Below are 20861 nucleotides of genomic sequence, written 5' to 3' on the forward strand. Positions count from 1 at the left end.
GCTGGGGGTTCTTTTGAACTCTGCCTAGTATTTCTTATTTAAACTAACTTGCTCTGTATACAATTGTGCTCATAAATTTGCATACCCTGGCAGAAATTATGAAATGTTGGCATTGATTTAGAATTTTTTTTACATTTTATTTAATTATAGTGATCATATGAAACCATTCATTATCACATAGTTGTTTGGCTCCTTTTTAAATCATAATGATAGCAAAAATCATCCAAATGGCCCTGATCAAAAGTTTAATCAATGAATCAATCAAATGTATTTATAAAGCCCTTTTTACATCAGCAGTTGTCACAGAGTGCTTTTACAAAACAACAGTAGTGTTGAATTTCACTGGCTAGGAAAAACTCCCTAAGAATGCCAAAGTTTAGGAAGAAACCTTGAGAGGAACCAGCCTCCGAGTGGTGACCAGTCCACTTCTGGATGTGCCGGGTGAACATATTAAGATTACAATTATAATAATTAATAAATGTGGGGTGAGTCTAGAGTTTATTTAAACTTAGTCCAGGTCGCAAAGCATGACCAGATGGACAAGGACAGGGACAACACGGGGGAGGAGGTGTCAGCATAGTGGCAGCTGAAATCGTCAGGTATTGTCTTGATCTGCAACACAACCAGGAGGACTTTGGACAGGGACAGCAACGGGTCTTTCAAGACAGGACTCCGCAGGTGTGGGCCAGGACCTCATGTCCTCCTAAGTTCAAACCGGGAGGAGACTGGGAATATTCATAAAATGCATTCCTCATATCAACAAGGATTTATAGTGGAGAAGTAGAACTTAGTGGAGAAGGAGAACTGACCCTACACCCCAGCACAATAATATAGCAGCATAAGACCTTGGGACTGAGACAGGGGGGTCTGGCGACACTGTGGCCCTATCTGGGGGAGGCCCCGAACAGGGCCCAACAGGCAGGACATCAATTTACATACCATTGAATGTTTGGCCTTGTTACAGACACACAAGGTGACACACAGGTGAAAATGGCAATTAAAGGTTAATTTCCCACACGTGTGGCTTTTTAAATTGCAATTAGTGTAAATAGTCAATGAGTTTGTTAGTTCTCATATGGATGCACTGAGCAGGCTGAGCCATGGGGAGCAGAAAAAAACTGTCAAAAGACCTGCGTAACAAGGTAATAAGGTAATACAAGGTAATAATCCCATAAGAAATGTGTTTTGCCTGCTCACTCATGTTTTCTTTACAAATGGTACATATATTACCAATTCTCCAAGGGTATGCAAACTTTTGATCACAACTGTAAGAGCTTCGGGTTACGGACTTAATGTCAAAATTTAAGATAATAACCGACTTCAGCCACCAGCACACAAAATTATAACATTTTGGTTGTATCCGTTTGTTATTTATATAGCACTAAACACCACTGTTAAGATTTACCTTCATTTTCATTTTTTAGCAGTTCAGCAGCCTAGTGATCGGTTATTTAACAATATTTCCTCATCTATTGCGTTGTTCTTTTTCACGAATAAGGCATCTCCCTAATTTAGATTTGATTAGATTCAACTCTATTTTCATTTAACAGTGCAAGTACAGTACAACGATGCAGTTAACATCTAACCAGAAGTGCAAATAGAAAGGGCAGAACATTTAAAAAGTATTTAGTATTATGTATGTTACAAGTGGGATGTATGTGCAATGAAGGCACACGCAAGTACAAATGGCCGTTCTATGTGCAATGAATCAATTGAAGGTAGCATGTGCAACTGAAATGCAGGGACAGAAGCAATGACGTTCCCGAGGTAGTTAGGCGTTTGGTGTGTTGCATGCGTTGGATATTTCCTACTTGTGCCCCGTAACGTGTGCGTTATTCAAACCCAACTGTCAATTTATAAATACGGTATACAACTAATCTCCAGAAAGCCTTGTCAGAACGGAATTAAGTGAATATATTTGTAATTGTAAATATATGAAATATTATTCGTAATAAGTGTGTCTTACATAATTATATATGTAATGACTAAAACGAACAAAAAACACACACTCAAATACAGCTTGTTGAACTTATAGCTATCCAAGTGGCAGACATACGAGTTGACAAACGTGCAGTTGCTAACATATCGTTCAGAACATTTGTATTGCCAACAAATTAAAGTTACTGAGCTGGTAGCCGAATATCGGAAGAAATCTTCCTCCACGTATTATTTGTAGCATGTATTATTTGTAGGGTAGGATAACCGGCGACCGCACATATCAGCCTCTGTTTAGATGCGTCGCAAATCAAAACATCATGCACAGCGATATAGAATAGTAAACAACGATGCATTAGCTGCACAATTGGCGGATGTAGTCTGGCCCAGGCGTGAATATGAAACCGAAATAGAAAAACAAGTGATTGGCATTCCGAATCTTTAAAGTGAACTGAATCGTTCAGAACAGGTGTAAAAAGATCGGATCAGTTGAATCACTGATTCATTTAATGAATATTTTTGTCCAAGCTCTTAATTCCATCTCAATGCCATGCTGGGACCTTGTTGTTTACTATAGTACCATTCTGTTTAATGACTCAGAAAAATAAGAATGTTACCGAATTATCAATTTTTTCAACAATTACCAAATTATTCAGTCAACAGAAAACAATATCACAGTAGGCCGCCTTGAACAACCATGGCAATCCATTATCCGATTTGGTCGTATACAACATTATGTGGCCTAGACTGTCGGATCCCGAGTAGGATCAAACGTTGTTGCCTCGGATGATTCTCGGATAGGTGTTATAAAATACAGACTTTATCCGAAATTATAATTATATAATAAGAAAATATACTGAAAATAATGAACATCATATAATTCAAAACGGCTATGTTTTGCAGTTGGTTAAAGCTATTTGAGCGTCCATCGCTCTTCACAGCATAATTGTTTGAGGTTCTAATAATTTACCAAAAAAAATGCCTATTTAATAAATATTTCAGTGGAGATATGCGATCAGAGGCTTTTATGTTAAGAGGCTTGAACTGTTGTAAATACATTTCAAAGATAGGCTATTATTCGCAATCGCACGATCGGCTCTGGAGTGCACATCATGCAATTATTCTAAACTACTAGAACTACCAAGCCTATAAGACATCCCACATGCACTACATTAGACTTACATTTGTGCACAGGCCATGTAACCGATGTGCTTAAGCAGTCTACTGTATTTAACAAATAAATTAGCCTCTAGGGCAACGCCCTTTAGTGCAAGACAAGATAGCACATTTTGGAGAAATGTGTGTTGTGCGTCCTTACAACAGACAACTTGTCAACGTTTTAAAGTATTGATTACTTTCTAAAAAAATGCAACATAGGTTAAACAATGTTTTTGACCGGACGAATTTTAACAAAAGCATGTGAAAACTTAAACGTTGGCTGTCGGATCCCGTGGGTGATTTGGATAGGACGTTCAGATACAGGTCGGCTCGGATAGGCCTATATAGGTTACATTTCAGTTCCGATGAAGACCTCTAAGATGAGGAATAATATATTGGTTTCCACAATTATTTTAGAAATTATAGTTATTCAGTGGATTGTGACATCTGACAAGTGTTAAGCAATGGTGGTGAGTTTGCATTCCGACTTCACATCAGCGTAAACTCGCAAAAGTGATTCACTGATTGAATGAATCTTCTAGAGCAGTAATTCAGTACACCCAGTTTACTGAAAAAGATTCGTTCAAAAAGAAAGTATCGTTCACGATTCGCACAACCCTAAAACAAGGAGGGTTGCCTGTTCGCAAACGTGAGCAAATTAGGAGTATGTTGCTGTTTTTGTGGATTTGGCCTAAGTATTGCCGATCAAATTCCGAATCTTGTTTAGAATTCTCTGCATTAATAGAAACTTATAGAAAACTGATTGGAGCATAAGCTTTCAGTTTCATTTCTTCCCAACTTTCGATTTAGACTTCGTCGTAATTAATGGGCGTTGTATCTGCTGTGATGTTAAATAGCATCTATAAAGCCCAGTCTCACAGCACTATTCATCCCACTCAGAAGCAATGGCCCTTGAGGTATGGACCAAAAATTTCGAGGATACGATAGAGGAGAATGAAATAGAGGATAGCTGGAGCATTGTATTTGATGACACGATTGTTCCTGATCAACCAGAAGGAGGTTGGAAACAATTCATCAGTGGGGCGTTTGCAAGGTACTTAAATAGCCTGCCATGTGCAGACCTGTCAGAAGTTTCCATATTGGATGTTTGGTACTGGATGTATGCTGGTTTCACGAAGATAATGTAGAGCTAAATGATTTTCAGAAATTAGGAGTGTTTTTATGAATGTGCCTGATGAAGTAAATTACGACATTCAAATGAAAATATAGCCTACTTATCTACAATTCGTCCATAAATCGTTTGAAGATATTGTTGGACTGTATGCACTCAACTCTCATACTGACATGACGTTCTTCAAATCTCTGGCTCTTTTACCAGTTATTCATGTAATCCAGTATTGGTCTCATTGTGATTTTTTTTTGTATACGATGCTGAACAGTCCTTATTTGCCCATATTGAAACCGAGCATAAAGGTAACGAGCCACGGACACCTATAACGCTGTGTATCGGAGACGAAACCCACAAAGAAGCGATCTCGGGGTCCCGACTGGTTGTGGGAGCGTTCACATTAGAAATAGCCATCTTCTTGATACTTAAAGTTCCAATAGCTCTTACAAAAGGTCCACATTGACAATGAAAAGTATATCTTCTTGACCAGGGGAGGGTGATGAACAATGTACACCCTTTACTTTTTCGAAAATCGGAAGTTTCAAAATTTGATGGAACATTGTCATTTTAATACCTCCAACAATAGATATTACATGCAGGGCCGTAGCCAATGCGGGGAAAGGTGGATATGATTCACGGGGCCCATTGCGTGGTAGGGCCCTCTGATTGAATTCATGTCAATGTCATCTTTAAGTGGGGGGGCCTAGCCATTCGTCTTTTCAAGGGGCCCCAGGATTCCTGATGACAGCCCTGATTACATGACTATACAAATTGTATATTTTTGATCAGGGGAGGGTGAGGAACAATGCACACCCTTTATTTTTTCAGAATTGGAAGTTGAAAAATTTGACTGAACTTCTTAATTTCAATTTCAAAATCTGAGCTTCCAAAATGTTACCGAACATCTTCCTTTCAATAGCTCCAACAATAGATACAGTTGTGCTCAAAAGTTTTTGTGCTGTTTTTGAAAATGTGACTGATCATGCATAAAAACTTTTATTATAATAAAAAGTGATTTGAGCATAGTGATAATATGAAGCTTTTTATTATCCCATAGTTGTTTGGCTCTATTTCAAATCATAATAATAACAAAAATCACCCAAATGGCCCTGATCAAAAGTTTACATTCCCTTAAATGTTTGGCCTTGTTACATACACACAATGTGGGTATCTCTTGATACCAAGCCAGGGTCACATAGACCAAGAAAGATTTCAGCCAAAACGGCCAGAAGAATTGTTCGGGATACAAAGAAAAACCCACAGGTAACCTCAGGAGAAATACAGGCTGTTCTGGACAAAGACAGTGTGGTTGTTTCAAGGAGTACAATTTGACGATACTTGAACAAAAATTTGCTGCATGGTTGAGTTGCCAGACAGAAACCTTTACTGCGCCAATGCCACAAAAAAGCCCGGTTATAATGTGCCCGACAACACCTTAACATGCCTCAGCTTCTGGCACATTGGAATTTGGAGTGACGGGACCAAAATAGAGCTTTATGGTCACAACCATAAGCACTATGTTTGGAGAGGGTCAACAAGGCCTATAGTGAACAGAATACCATCCCCACTGTGAAGCATGGTGGTGGCTCACTGATGTTTTGGGGGGATGTGAGCTCTAAAGGCACAGGGAATCTTGTGAAAATTGATGACAAGATGAATGCAGCATGTTATCAGAAAATACTGGCAGACAATTTGCATTCTTCTGCACAAAAGCTGCTCATGGGTCGCTCTTGGACTTTACAGCACAATAATGACCCTAAGCACAAGGCCAAGTTGTTCCTTCAGTGGTTACAGCAGAAAAAGGTGAAGGTTCTGGAGTGGCCATCACAGTCTCCTGACCTTAATTACATGGGGAGATCTCAAACATGTGGTTCATGACTTTGCATGACCTGGAGGCATTTTGCCAAGACGAATGGCCAGCTATACCACTTGTAAGAATGCAGGGCCTCATAGACAACTATTACAAAATCCACACTGTCATTGATGCTAAAGGGGGCAATACACAGTATTAAGAACTAAGGGCATGCAGACTTTTGAACAGGGGTCAGTTAAGTTTCTTCTATGTTGCCACGTTTTGTTTAATGATTGTGCCATTCTGTAACGACCTACAGTTGAATGTGAATCCCATAAGAAATAAAAGATGTGTTTTGCCAGCTAACTCATGTTTTCTTTACAAATGGTACATATATTACCAATTCTCCAAGGGTATGCAAACTTTTGAGCACAACTGTATATTCTAAATCATTGTAGGATGAGGAACAATGCACACCCTTTATATTTTCAAAATTGGAAGTTAAAAAATTAGACTGAACTTAATTTCAATAGCTCCGACAATAGGTGTGCCTTGATTATGAAAAGTATATTATTCTGATCACAGAAGGGCGAGGAAGAATACACACCCTTTTGTTTTGTTTCTGTGCACACAATATGCTTCTAAACTTTAATGTATACATTTTAAGACATAATATGCATGTTCACATTGCACCTTACCCCAGTGCTTAGAACAATGCAGTGTGAAAGGCCTTGTACATGTCCTCTATGTTCTCTGTACTTTTTGTATTCAGGAATTATGTGATTTGTCTCTCCTTAAAGGTTCATGTGCTCAAAGTGCAGGAGAACTTGGCCCTCCAAACGGGTAATGGTCGTGTTTCATATGCGCCGGTGGACTGAGGAGAAATGCGGGAAGGTTAAAGTGAGACGCTACCGACAGAAATGCAAGAGGTGTGTGGAGTGTAACATGGAGGAGCCACGTTTTAAGCAGGAAAACATTGTGGTGCTGCTGGAGAAGCTCGTCGCGAAGATCCTTGTGAAGTGCTACAACCAGCAGCAAGACGAGAAGAATATCCCGTTCCAACTGGATGGCAGGATTGATGGACCACACGAGGCTGCTCACTGCGAAGCTTGCCAACAGGGCATCTGCAGACAGGTGACCACAGGATCAAACCAACAGGACTAAGCAACTAGAATCAGTCGTGGGGGTGGATGGTCAGGAGAGTGGGAAATAATTACCCTGGGATACATTGTTGATGTCCCTGGCTATAATATTATGCTGTGGTTCTCAAGTATGGGTTCTGTGACCCCCTAGGGTAGGCTTACTTGGCGTCTCCACAGGAGGGGGTGCTCTGAAGGTCAAAATTCAGTAGGTATTACAGCTACTAAAAACGATTGGGAAACCACTGATGTAATGAATGCACTGACTGAAATGTAATTTTGAAATAAACCGGCTATGCTATGTGTGTATAAATGTTGTAATAAATACTAATTATTGAATAGAAAATAGTTCTGGAGGTCTGATTTCACCCTACAAACACTGTGATTATGGATTTTCTGATGTTCTAGTGAAAATGTATTCTGCTGTCCCATAAAAAGCACAATTCAGTGTTGCGTTTGAGTGCGCCCGCTTTACTTTTCTTGGGACTGGGACAATGACGTTTCACTTCAGTCTGTAGTGGGTAGTTGCCTCCGCCTGGCGGCAGCGTTGTGAATCCTTTTTTAGGTTTCGTTTCTCTTGAACCCACCAGCTGCTATGGGAGTTTATCTCATGATGATCACATATCAGGACAAAGTCCTATACTCATATTATATATAATAACAGTATATATATGTCTTTATATAGTTTTGTTTCTGACTTACGACATTGAATTAGCATATATATAATATGTAGTGGTCTCTTAATTTTAACCCTTCTGTTCCTCATTCAAAAACTTTCTTTTCAACTTTTTTAGAAAGGAAAGAAAAATGTGCAGTGGTCTCTTAATATTGTGTGTATATATATATATATATATATATATATATATGTATATGTGTGTGTGTGTATGTATGTGTGTGTGTGTGTGTATGTTTATATATATACTAATTAAATTATATATATAATATTGTTATGACTGACTACATTATATATATATATATATATATTAATTATATATATATATATAATTAAATGATATATTAGTCATAACGGTATGGGGAAAGAAAAACGTATTAGTTTCGATTCATTATATTTTCTGTTTAGAGCTATTGATTTTGTGGGTGAGACAGGCAAGTTAATACCAGTCAGGAACAATGAATTAACACCCTTGCGTTTCCTTACCTGAAACTTACAGGGTATGTAACTTAAGGTAAATAACATTTCATTCTATATATACAGAGAACTCAAACACCCACCTAAACCATATCAGATACACTATTATCTAACTTAAGTTCCATTCACGACGTCGCAGGTAAGAAAACATAACGATGGCACGTAACGAGTTGGCTGAACCCAATCGCAGGTTGAGATACCAAGAAAACATGAAATCGAAACTTTAGAAACTATTAAGTTTTCTTTTTCCCAGACTCAGAGTCTCGACATCCTTAACCACACAAGTGGGTGGGGGTAAAGAAAGAAACAACACTAAATCGCAGCTTCTGTGTATTTCACCAACAACGACTACCCAGGAATAGATCTGTATTTTTCAGTCAAAGGTTAAGAAAATCAGCGAGGTAAAGTTAGTTTTATAACGGACATTCATATTCGCCGGGCAAAACCAACTAATTTAGGACAACGAAAAGTATGGGTTCTTGATCAGGTGAAGGCGAACTACAATCCACACTTTTCAATGTATCAATCAAGAATCTTTATATTTTTTAGTTTTTCCAAAATAGAAATTTTTATAATGATATAAAAATTCAATATCGTCTACAAAAAGTGTGCCATGACAACAAAAGTGGTATATTCTGACTCGGGGAGGATAAGGGGTGGGGGGGGGGGGGGGGGGGGGGGGTAAAAAAAAATAGCCTGGTCAAATCACCTGGTTGCACAAGGGTGCACACCCTTAAACTAATGCTTAAACTTAAGCTTGCTTAGTTTAAGCACCTTTTTGTTTTATTACAGCACTCTTTTTGGGCAGGAGTCTATTAGCATGGCACATCTTGACGTGGCAATATTTGCCCACTCTTCTTTGCAAAGGTGCTCCAAATCTATCAGATTGCAAGGACATCTCCTGTGCACAGCCCTCTTCAGATCACCCCACAGATGTTCAATTGGATTCAGGTCTGGGCTCTGGCTGGGCCATTCCAAACATGAATATTCTTCTGGTGAAGCCATGCTTTTGTGGATTTGGATGTGTGCTTTGAGTTGTTGTTGTGCTGAAACGTGAACTTCCTCTTCATCTTTATATCCAAGTTAAAACACTTCTCTTCTCACGTGCCTATGACTGAGCACTTCAAATTAACCACACTGTTTAGCCTTATAGCTTCCTAAGTTTTTATCCCATTTAAATATTTTTCATAACTTTGTTTCCTTATTGTATAATTATTATGATGTATTCATCTGTTTTGATGTTTTCATTTGAGTATTTGTTTTTATCTTATTGTACTTTCATAAATTGTTCTTTGTAAAGCCCATTTAATTGCTTCGATGTATGAATTGTGCTATATAAATAAACTTGCTTGCTTCATCTTCAGCTTTCTAACAGACGCCCAAAGGTTTTTTGCCAAAATTGCCTGGTATTTGAAACTGTTCATAATTCCTTCCCACCTGACTAAGGCCCCGATTCCAGCTAAAGAAAAACAGCCCCAAAGCATGATTCACTGTGCGTATGGTGTTCTTTGGGTGATGTGCACCGTTGTTTTTGCGCCAAACATGACTTTTGGAATTATGGCCAAAATGTTCAACCTTGGTTTCATCAGACCATAACACATTTTCCCACGTGGATTTGGGAGACTTGACGTTTGCTTCTGCAACTCTAAGCCAGGCTTGGATGTTTTTCTTCGTAAGAAAAGGCTTCCGTCTTGCCACCCTCACCACTGACGTCAAAAACATACAGAGACAGGGAACAATGACCGACAAATGAGGGGAGCAGAAGAGAAACATTCAAACACATACTGATTACTTAATTGGGACCTGGTGTGAGTGACGACTGGAGACAAGACACTGAAGGAGTCCAGGGTGAGTTCGTGAACAATGGGAAACCGGGAAAAGCGGGAGATGACGGAGCTGTCCGTCACCTCACCGTCACAAGGTGTCTGAATACTTTCCGAAAACACTGACTACACAGTCAACTCAGGAAACATTGCCACACACAATTTAACAAATTAAAGCAAAAATAAACAACACAAACAATGAGTCATATGCTGGTTATCAGGGGGAGCCATATACTTTCATTACAACTCAATCATTTCATAATTGTTGATGCGCAACATTTTAAAGGTTCTCATGACAGAGACAGAAAAGGCATCATGTCCCTACAACGTCTGCTGTCTGATCCTCAGCCGTGTGGCCTGTAAAACTGGATAAAAGATCCCTGACAGCAAATGCCAAAGAATAGCAATTGACTGATATTTTTAAACTAATGTCAATTAAGGCGAAAGCTGTTAATGCCGTGATGATTTCAGCCAAACCATATGACACAAATTGAGTCTGTTGACAACATTCCTCCAGTGGATTCTCTGAATCCCATCCTCCCTTTTTCTTCCATTTCTCCCTTGCAGGTTCAGCTGCTCCAAGTGTAACAGGGGTTGGTCCTCATGCGTCTTTTGTCAGGAGAGGGAATGGTGAAAGTAGGAGCCTTCCGTCAGAACTGCAGGCAGTGTGATGAGGCACCCATGGAGGAAGCCAGCGTTGAGGAGGAGAAGCTTGAAGTCCTACTGGAGAAACTGAGGGGAAAAAATCTGTGAGAAGTGCTATCGAGAGAACCTGGGCAAGAGAAACAACCGCCATTTTGACAATGACAAAGGACCACCCCATGAAAGTTCCCATTGTAAAGCCTGCAGTAAGGGCATCAGCACAAAGCGTCTTAAATGCTGGTAGAATATGGCAGATTTATACGGGTAGAATATGATAGATTTATACTGGTAAAATACGATGGATTTATACTGGTAGAATATTATAGATTTATACTGGTGTAGAATAATGAAAGATGTGTTTTGGAAGGTTTGTGGAGGTGCTGTGTTGTCTGGCGTCTCAACTCAGTGGGACACCCTAATCTCACACCAATGGGCCTATTTGCATCATGGAACGGACGTGCCCCATCAGCTCAGACAAATCAGGTGTGAGGATGGACAATTAAAAAAAGTAGGAATATGACTTTCGTCGGAGTAACTGCTCTGATGTTTGGTCTTTTAATGTGTGCCCCATAAAGGGATGAACTCTCCAGTAGGTTTCAATGCTATACATGTTATGTATCGTTTGTTACAGATAAATGTTTACCTGCAAGGCCAAGTGTCTAGCTTTGGATGGCGTTAATTGAATATATGTAAATGTGTGAATGCCATTTTCATTGTTTTGGCCAAGGTGAGGTGATCCTATTATAGATACAATTGGAGAGTTTAGGAAGCTTGACTTCGTTCTTGAAGTCAATCTTTAACAGAAGCTCCTAGCACACCTTCATGCTATAGTCTCTGAAATACTTATGGTATAATTAGGAGACCGTTAGGCTAGTTGGGAGGACGTGGAATCATGTTGGTATGTACAGTGGGGAGAACAAGTATTTGACACACTGCCGATTTAGCAGGTTTTCCTACATACAAAGCATGTAGAGATCTGTAATTTTTATCATAGGTATTTTAACAATCTAAAACAAAAATCCAGAAAATTACATTGTATAATTTCTTAAAGAATTAATTTGCATAAGTATTTGATCACCTACCAACCAGTAAGAATTCCGGCTCTCACAGACCTGTTAGTTTTTCTTGAAGATGCCCTCCTGTTCTTCACTCATTACCTGTATTAACTGCACCTGTTTGAACTCATTACCTGTATAAAAGAAACCTGTCCACACACTCAATCAAACAGAATTGAACCTCTCCACAATGGCCAATACCAGAGAGCTGTGTAAGGACATCAGGGATAAAATTGTAGACCTGCACAAGGCTGGGATAGGCTACAGGACAATAGGCAAGCAGCTTGGTAAGAAGGCAACAACTGGTGGCGCAATTCTTTGAAAATGGAAGAAGTTCAAGTTGACGGTCAATCTCCCTCTGTCTGGGGCTCCATGCAAGATCTCACCTCGTGGGGCATCAATGATCATGAGGAAGGTGAGGGATCAGCCCAGAACTACACGGCAGGACCTGGTCAATAAGCTGAAGAGAGCTGGGACCACAGTCTCAAAGAAAACCATTAGTAACACACTACGCCGTCATAGATTAAAATCCTGCAGTGCACGCAAAGGTGGTCCCCCTGCTCAAGCCAGCACATGTCCAGGCCCGTCTGAAGTTTGCCAATGACCATCTGGATGATCCAGACGAGGAAGGTCATGTGGTCTGATGAGACAAAAATGTATGTTTTTGTCTAAACTCCACTCGCCGTGATTGGAGGAAGAAGAAGGATGAGTGCAACCCCAAGAACACCATCCTAACCGTGAAGCATGGAGGTGGAAACATCATTCTTTGGGGATGCTTTTCTGCAAAGGGGACAGGACGACTGCACCGTTGAGGGGAGGATGGATGGGGCCATGTATCGTGAGATCTTGGCCAACAACCTCCTTCCCTCAGTAAGAGAATTGAAGATGGGTTGTGGCTGGGTCTTCCAGCATGACAACAACCCCAAACACACAGCCAGGGCAACTAAGGAGTGGCTCCGTAAGAAGCATCTCAAGGTCCTGGAGTTGCCCAGCGACAGCCCCGAAACTTGAAGGATCTGGAGAAGGTTGGAATGGAGGAGTGGGCCAAAATCCCTGCTGCAGTGTGTGCAAACCTGGTCAAGAACTACAGGAAACGTTTGATCTCTGTACTTGCAAACAAAGGTTCGTGTTAAACAACCTACACCTTATGGGCGCTTATGATAAATGATATAGCCACATACACCTATGTAAATCGTAGTGACCAGACTGATCATCCCTGAGTTCCCGTGTTGCCTGAGTTCCCTTTTTTTCTGGACTTGACTGATGAACATTGAGGACAATGTAGGTGGTGAAACATATGAACTTTTAAATGTTTGGCTTTTGACAAAAGATTAGCTACCTTATCTAAGAACTTCCAGCATATCATGTTCACTTATGATTGCATATATTACCAAACAATATGGAGTCAGATTATGAGATATTAAATGATCACGTAGGTCATAGATTCTCTCTGTACTAATTCTTCGTGCCAGTCCACTCAGTTGCATTCAAAGGGGGTTACCTTCGTTCTCCCATACTACACTGGTAGAATATAATAGTGTCACGGTTGAGCAGGGCTAGAAGGACACGGGCGCAGATGATTCAAAAAGGCAAAAGGTCATTTAATAAAATCACTAAAGTACAAAAAACCAAAGGGTACAAACGGCAGGAACAGGCAACAGTAACAGCTAACAACAATGACCGACCAGAATTATTGGGGCAGGAGGAACTTAAATAGGGACATAACGAGGGAGGCAACAAGGCGCGGGTGGAAAAATAAAATAAAAACTAAACATAACGGGCTACGTTCACAAACCAAGACAGAACAGAACTTCACAAATCGATATATACTGGTAGAATATCATATCAACTCTGAGAATTGTATTTTTCCAGCAGGACAATGCTTCATGCCACACAGCCAGGTCAATCAAAGGGTAGATGTAGGACCACCCTGTCAGAGACCCTGTCATGGCCAGCCCAATCTCCAGACCTGAACCCCATTGAAAACCTCTGGAATTTGATCAAGAGGAAGATGGATAGACACAAGCTATCAAACAAAGCCGAGCTACTTGAATTTTTGTGCCAGGAGTGGCACAAACAGCAATGTGACAGATTGGTGGAGAGCATGCCAAGACACATGAAAGCTCTGACAAATCAGGGTTAATCCACCAAATATTGATTTCTGAATGCTTCCTAAGTTAAAACAAGTATTCTGTTTTCTTTGCATTATTTGAGGTCAGAAAACAATGCATCTATTTAGGTTTGTAACACTTGTCGTGGTGTAGTGTTGGTTAGGAACCAGGCGCAGGCAGTAATCTCGTTTGTGGGTTTAATAATCAACAAACAAACCAAACACGAACGGAAAACAATACTAATGACTGAATGAAATAAAAGTGCGCAACATGCGTCTTAGCAATAAACATTCAAACAGTACATTAAACAACACTCACCGATTAACTAACAAACAGCAACAATGACAGCGACAGCAACAATGATCCACAATGTGGGGAGCAGAGGGGAAACATATATACACATACAAACGAGCTAGATTGGGACCTGGTGTGGAAGATGGGAAACATGTGACAGTCCGGGATGTGTTCGTGAGAATATGGGAACTTGTGGAAATATGGCACGGTGGCGCTGCTGCTCACCGCACCATGACAGTACCCCCCCCCAAAGGCCCGGCCACCGGACGGGCCAAGACGAACCCCAGCCCAAGGGAGGGGGGGCGGGGCAGCACAGTACCCCCATCGGCACAAACCCGCCGAGGGGGCGGAACAGCCGAGACTAACCAGGGTGGCGGAGCCGTCGGGACAGGCCGGGGAGGCAGAACCGGCCGAAGATCAGGAGCCGGCGGAGGGTCAGGAGCCGGGAGAGCCGACGGAGGGTCGGTGGCCGGCGGAGGGTCAGAGGCCGGGAGAGCCGACGGAGGGTCGGTGGCCGGCGGAGGGTCAGAGGCCGGGAGAGCCGACGGAGGGTCGGTGGCCGGCGGAGGGTCGGTAGCCGGGAGAGCCGACGGAGGGTCGGTGGCCAGCGGAGGGTCGGTAGCCGGGAGAGCCGACGGAGGGTCGGTAGCCGGAAGAGCCGAAGGAGGGTCGGTAGCCGGAAGAGCCGAAGGAGGGTCGGTAGCCGGAAGAGCCGAAGGAGGGTCGGTAGCCGGAAGAGCCGAAGGAGGGTCGGTAGCCGGAAGAGCCGAAGGAGGGTCGGTAGCCGGAAGAGCCGAAGGAGGGTCGGTAGCCGGAAGAGCCGAAGGAGGCGCCGGGGCGGCCGGGACAGGAGAGGGCGGTGGCAGCCAAACCCCGGCAAGCTCAGGCGGTGCAGGCCACTCCTCCTCGGCCTCAGGCGGTGCAGGCCACTCCTCCTCGGCCTCAGGCGGTGCAGGCCACTCCTCCTCGGCCTCAGGCGGTGCAGGCCACTCCTCCTCGGCCTCAGGCGGTGCAGGCCACTCCTCCTCGGCCTCAGGCGGTGCAGGCCACTCCTCCTCGGCCTCAGGCGGTGCAGGCCACTCCTCCTCGGCCTCAGGCGGTGCAGGCCACTCCTCCTCGGCCTCAGGCGGTGCAGGCTGCTGCCACTGGCAGGAAGGAGGCGCTGGCTGCTGCTCCAATGCAGCAGGGGGCGCTGACTGCCGCTCCAATGCAGCAGGGGGCGCTGACTGCCGCTCCAATGCAGCAGGGGGCGCTGACTGCCGCTCCAATGCAGCAGGGGGCGCTGACTGCCGCTGCTGGCAGGTAGGAGGCACTGGCTGCTGCTCCAAAGCAGCAGGGGGCGCTGACTGCCGCTGCTGGCAGGTAGGAGGCGCTGGCTGCTGCTCCAATGCAGCAGGGGGCGCTGACTGCCGCTGCTGGCAGGTAGGAGGCGCTGGCTGCTGCTCCAATGCAGCAGGGGGCGCTGACTGCCGCTGCTGGCAGGTAGGAGGCGCTGGCTGCTGCTCCAAAGCAGCAGTGGGCAATCGGCGCCGTGGCGCAGGGACAGGGGCGGCGGAAGGCCGCGGAGCAGGAAGCGGTGTGCGCCTAATTGCCAGCCTACAGCCTGGCCAGCCTGCACGGGGTCGAGGAGGCACCGGGCATAGAGGGGGCGCCGTCGGGACTTCCCCCGGGCACCCACTCAGCCCCCCCCTAAAATTTTCCTGGGGGGACCTCGGACCAAGCGTTGGGCACCTCGCCCTCTTCTTCCTCCGGCCTCGCCTGCGTCCTGTCCTTCCTGCCTCCTGCATGTCCTGCAGGAGACCCTTCACCAGCTCCCCTTGCTCTTTGGTGAGGGGCTTGACCACTCCATACTGGTCCATGCCCCACAGCGGCACCCCGAACCCGTCTTGGGGCAACCCCCAGCACTGCTCCCCAAGGGGATCCTCCTCCACTCTCTCATAGACCGCTTCGTCGTCATCTGAGGAGAGGGAGTCAGACCCCCAATCGCCCCTCCAGGTATATACCCTCTCTGGAGGGACTGCCTGCTGGTTCCAGGTTTGGTGGATCATTCTGTAACACTTGTCGTGGTGTAGTGTTGGTTAGGAACCAGGCGCAGGCAGTAATCTCGTTTGTGGGTTTAATAATCAACAAACAAACCAAACACGAACAGAAAACAATACTAATGACTGAATGAAATAAAAGTGCGCAACATGCGTCTTAGCAATAAACATTCAAACAGTACATTAAACAACACTCACCGATTAACTAACAAACAGCAACAATGACAGCAACAGCAACAATGATCCACAATGTGGGGAGCAGAGGGGAAACATATATACACATACAAACGAGCTAGATTGGGACCTGGTGTGGAAGATGGGAAACATGTGACAGTCCGGGATGTGTTCGTGAGAATATGGGAACTTGTGGAAATATGGCACGGTGGCGCTGCTGCTCACCGCACCATGACAAGGTTATTTTGACCAGTTGTTGTTTTCAAAAAAAACTCTAAATGACAATATATTTATTTGGAATTTGGGACTAATGTTGTGAATAATTTATAGAATAAACAAAACTGTTTACTCAAACACATACTTATGAATAGTAAAACCAGAAAAACTGATAATTTTGCAGTGGTCTCTTCATTTTTTCCAGAGATGGATATTCTTAATCAGTGTAGGGGGTAACACGTTATAGAGTAATGCGTAAAAGTAGTAACGGTAATGGTAACCAGTAACGTAACACGTTAGTTATTTAATTTAAATGATCCCTTACAATTTAATTTAAAAAAAAATTGCTACTCAAGTGCAACAAATGTAGCTCTTCATTGTTCACTGTATAGGATATATCTAGTATTGATGTCTGTACAGGCGGTTGAATAAGCTAGGCCTGAAAATGTGGAGGCACTTGCAATACAAAATAATTTATTGGTTTAAGAGATTCTTGATGAAAGAACTAAACACTAATATTGTTTCTCATTATAGTATATGATTACTTGAGATAATAGGATTTGTCACTCCTCCTGTATAATGATTAATGATTGATAATGTTATTTACTGGTGACTGATAGGGACTATGCAATACCTGACTATGTAATTATTCACAAACCCATTAAATGTCTGCCTGCATAAGTAACCAACATGTGAATTTAGAATCAAAGTACTTATCTTAAAGTAACTAAGTAACTTAATACCTTACTTTCTACAGCAAGTAACTAAGCAATGTACTTTATGGGAACTGTAACTACTAAATGTAATTAGTTACTTTTAACTCCTAACAGAGTTTCTCATATGAAAGAAGAGTTTCTCTAGTAAAAGACACAACAAGCAAGCATGAAAACAGACTTTATCTAGACTGGCTTAAGTGGCTGATGTTGCGTAATCTATCCTTGATAGTTATTACTCCTTAACACCCTGGAGCAAATGCTACTCAATAACAGTAGAGCTCATTATATTACTACAATGAGTACAGTTAACAGTCTTATACCTTACATCTGCATCCGTTAAGAATGCACAAAAAACCCTAAAGAATTCTGGCAACCGGAGACAATTAAGAAAAGAAGAAGTTATAATCAGGTTGAATACATTTCTTCCACAACTTCCTAAACGAATGGTTCAATTGCACCTGTTTCACAAAATGAACAGGGTCTGCTTGAACCTTGAACCTTCCTGTTGTTGCTTGCTCTTTGGAGTTTCAGGCTGGGTATCTGTAAAAGCATTTTGTGACAACTGCTGATGTAAAAAGGGCTTTGGAAAATACATTTGACTGATTTGAACGTTGCTGCCGGATCCCGACCTTAACAGGTCTCAGGTATCATGCAAGACTTTAGAATTGTCCATGAATTAAGGCAGCTCGATAGCAAGGGATTAGATGTAAAGGCTTTTTATCGAACGAGAGAATGAGCTTAGATAAAGGTAACATACACTCCATTACAATGTCAAGATAGACAGCGCAGGTAGGCTGGTTTTTAATGGAGGATGTTAGCATAGATACCGGGTTTCAATAATAACCAACTGTCGGAAAATTCTACCGTTGTCAGAATTATTGTCTGCGGGGCCAAGTTTATGTCATCTTTTGGCCAAGTTACGACATCCATTTTGTATATGCATTAGATTGCAAGCTCGAACAATTCCAAAACCAGGAAGGAGAACGTCTTTTAAAAAACATTTTAGATAGATTGAATGTCATGTGTACTTATGATGCTTATGGCACATAGTATTTATAGTTGTTTATTTACTTAATGATGAAAATACATAAACATCTAAAACTATATAATTAATCCTGAATTAGTGGCTAATGTGGCTACTTTTTACACTATCATGTGTGAAAACGCTTTTTCCATACTTTTATGGAACCTCGATTAAGTCGTCATAAACTGAACTGGGCTGGGTTTGGCGTAGTGAGAATGCCCTCCAGTTCATATATCCTTCCCTATCAGAAAACATCAACAATGACACTTTATATACCCTTTCATATGGTGTCCTTTGGGTTGGAACTGAGAAGGACTCAATGTCAGAGAGTTGAGGATGGACTTCACTCCCATAGGGTTCAACAATAGACCTACAATAGGGCTAATAGGCGTGCCTGGATTCTTCTCATGTCCAGAGCTCACAAGGGTATAGAGTTGTCTTTCTTTATGATGGTGTTAATTCACTTGCTTACTCTTTTCGAGTGTAGAATATATCTTCATTCTACAGTAAGCAGGGTTCCCTCTACCCATAACTGGGTTGAAAACAATCTTATTGAAACACAAATACAAATGTATTTATCCCAATTGTGATCTGAATCTCCTAAAAATATTTTGTGGTAAAGCCAATATAAAGTTATAAAGAGCTAAAGCCATTTCAAAATGTTTTAAATATCAATGTACAATTAAAGGCTAGTATATTATGACAACATTTCAGTCGAAGAGCATGGGTCAAATTTCCAATATGAAATTCTGTGCTCAGTGAGGAAATACTAACAAATAAGCAATGGACATGCAGAAATGCACAGAAGTGGCTGAAGTTGGACTGAACAGAATGAATCAAAGAAAGGAACAAAATGAATAAAACTTTTGAAAATATATGTAATCTGTTGCAACCCTAGGTTCCTAAAAACATATTACTCATATTAATAATTTTGAAATGATTCAAATACATAAAATTGTCAGGCACCACATATTGCAGCAGTTCCCAAATGGTTGGACAGGATACGTAATCTTCAGCTGTTTTCCCACCCAGAAGTGGCTTTCAAGATGAACAATCCCACGGAAGTTCCCATGGTTTCAGGTTGTTTTACTAATTTCTATGCTAGCTATTGTTATTATTACTTTGATATCTGAGAACATCCATTTACATTTAAAGTTTAATCATTTAGCTGACATATATGGAGAGCAACACAGTACATCATGCATTGCATATATTTAATCCCTATAGTAAATGTTGTCTATAAATGTATAGTCATTAAAACCCCTGCATATTGCCTTAAATGTTTTTGTTGGCTTAAGTTTCAAGGGATCACTGCCCTGTGAATACATTGCAACCCAGAATGTGTATCATAGTCGTGGGAGTGGTCAATGCTTAGAAGTCTAAAGATGCTTCTGGCCCTGTGTGTCTGTTATTGGACATCCAAGGGGGCAACTGCTATTGGAAAATCCATGATGTTTGCTTATTAGTGAGTTAATTGCTAACTCAGCAAGAGTCGATAGCTAGCTAGCTTTTGGTTGAACACATTTGACTTTGTGTGCTGCACTGGTTAGAGGCATCCCTATTCCTCTTTCATCTCAGAAGAAGTTTACTGTCTGGCTTAACTGTCTGGCTAAACTTTGTAAGCCTGCTTAGCGGATGTTAGCTAGCCAATCTAGTTTCCGCACTGTGAAACTTCAAAAACACTGGTCAGGTGCAGAATATAAATATGCCAAAGGGCATGATATGACCTCATCAATTATATCATATTAACCATTTGGAAACAACAGCATGTTGTATACGAAAATGTCATTGTATCATTTCAAATCCACAGCGCTTGATGACAGAGCCAAACAAAACATTGTTCACTGTTCAGTTACTTATTTCTGAATAATGACATCCATGCAGGCATCATACTCAAATGTATAATTTAATATTGCCTGAATCACACAATAGCCCATTTGTCCCCATAGTCCCATCACCTCCTACACAACCTCCATATGATTTATGTTGAATAAAATGGGCATTACAATTTAATGGCATGCAGTCTTGATGAATCTGTCAACATTATTTTTAAAGGTCTGTGATATAAAGCAGTTCGGTCTTTTTGTTGCAGTCGCCAGCTTTAATTCTTCCCGTTCTATTTTTACCAGAATAAAATTGGTACCGGTATTTGGTTCTGTTCCAACCCAACCACAAAGCATCACACCCAGATGATGAAATTCAACACTTCAACACTTACTCAATAGACACTCCCAGGACAAAAAAGTCAGTGTATTAGCTGGGTATTTGGTCAGTTGCACTGAATTTGAATGTAAGGTGTTTGTGACAGCATACTGTCTTTAAGAAATGGGGTGGTTGGCTGACTAGGAGTCACTTTGGAAATATATTTTTGAATTTTCAAGTTGGTACTGTGACTGGACACAGCCCACTCACTATACCTTCCTCAAGGAAGTTTTTTCTGCATCAGACACAATAAGAATTCACA

The 20861-nt window shown here is 41.9% G+C and overlaps 1 protein-coding gene across 1 annotated transcript; it reads left to right on the plus strand.

Annotated features, from left to right (window-relative positions):
* Positions 1 to 3746: 3746 nt before the first annotated feature.
* Positions 3747 to 7501, plus strand: LOC105025356 (receptor-transporting protein 3-like). Its single transcript, XM_034293661.1, has 2 exons — positions 3747 to 4147; positions 6815 to 7501. The coding sequence occupies exons 1-2, from the start codon at positions 3999 to 4001 to the stop codon at positions 7176 to 7178; spliced, it is 513 nt and encodes a 170-aa protein (XP_034149552.1). The 5' UTR covers positions 3747 to 3998; the 3' UTR covers positions 7179 to 7501.
* Positions 7502 to 20861: the final 13360 nt, after the last annotated feature.

The sequence above is a fragment of the Esox lucius genome, chromosome 8 (assembly GCF_011004845.1).
Source record: "Esox lucius isolate fEsoLuc1 chromosome 8, fEsoLuc1.pri, whole genome shotgun sequence".
Taxonomy (NCBI): Eukaryota; Metazoa; Chordata; class Actinopteri; order Esociformes; family Esocidae; genus Esox; species Esox lucius.

Excerpts from the sequence above, each read along its gene's own strand:
- LOC105025356 (XM_034293661.1), top strand. The coding sequence starts at position 3,999 with ATGGCCCTTGAGGTATGGACCAAAAATTTCGAGGATACGATAGAGGAG. Across the intron at positions 4,148-6,814 it reads ATCAGTGGGGCGTTTGCAAG|GTTCATGTGCTCAAAGTGCA; the intron begins GTACTTAAATAG and ends CTCTCCTTAAAG.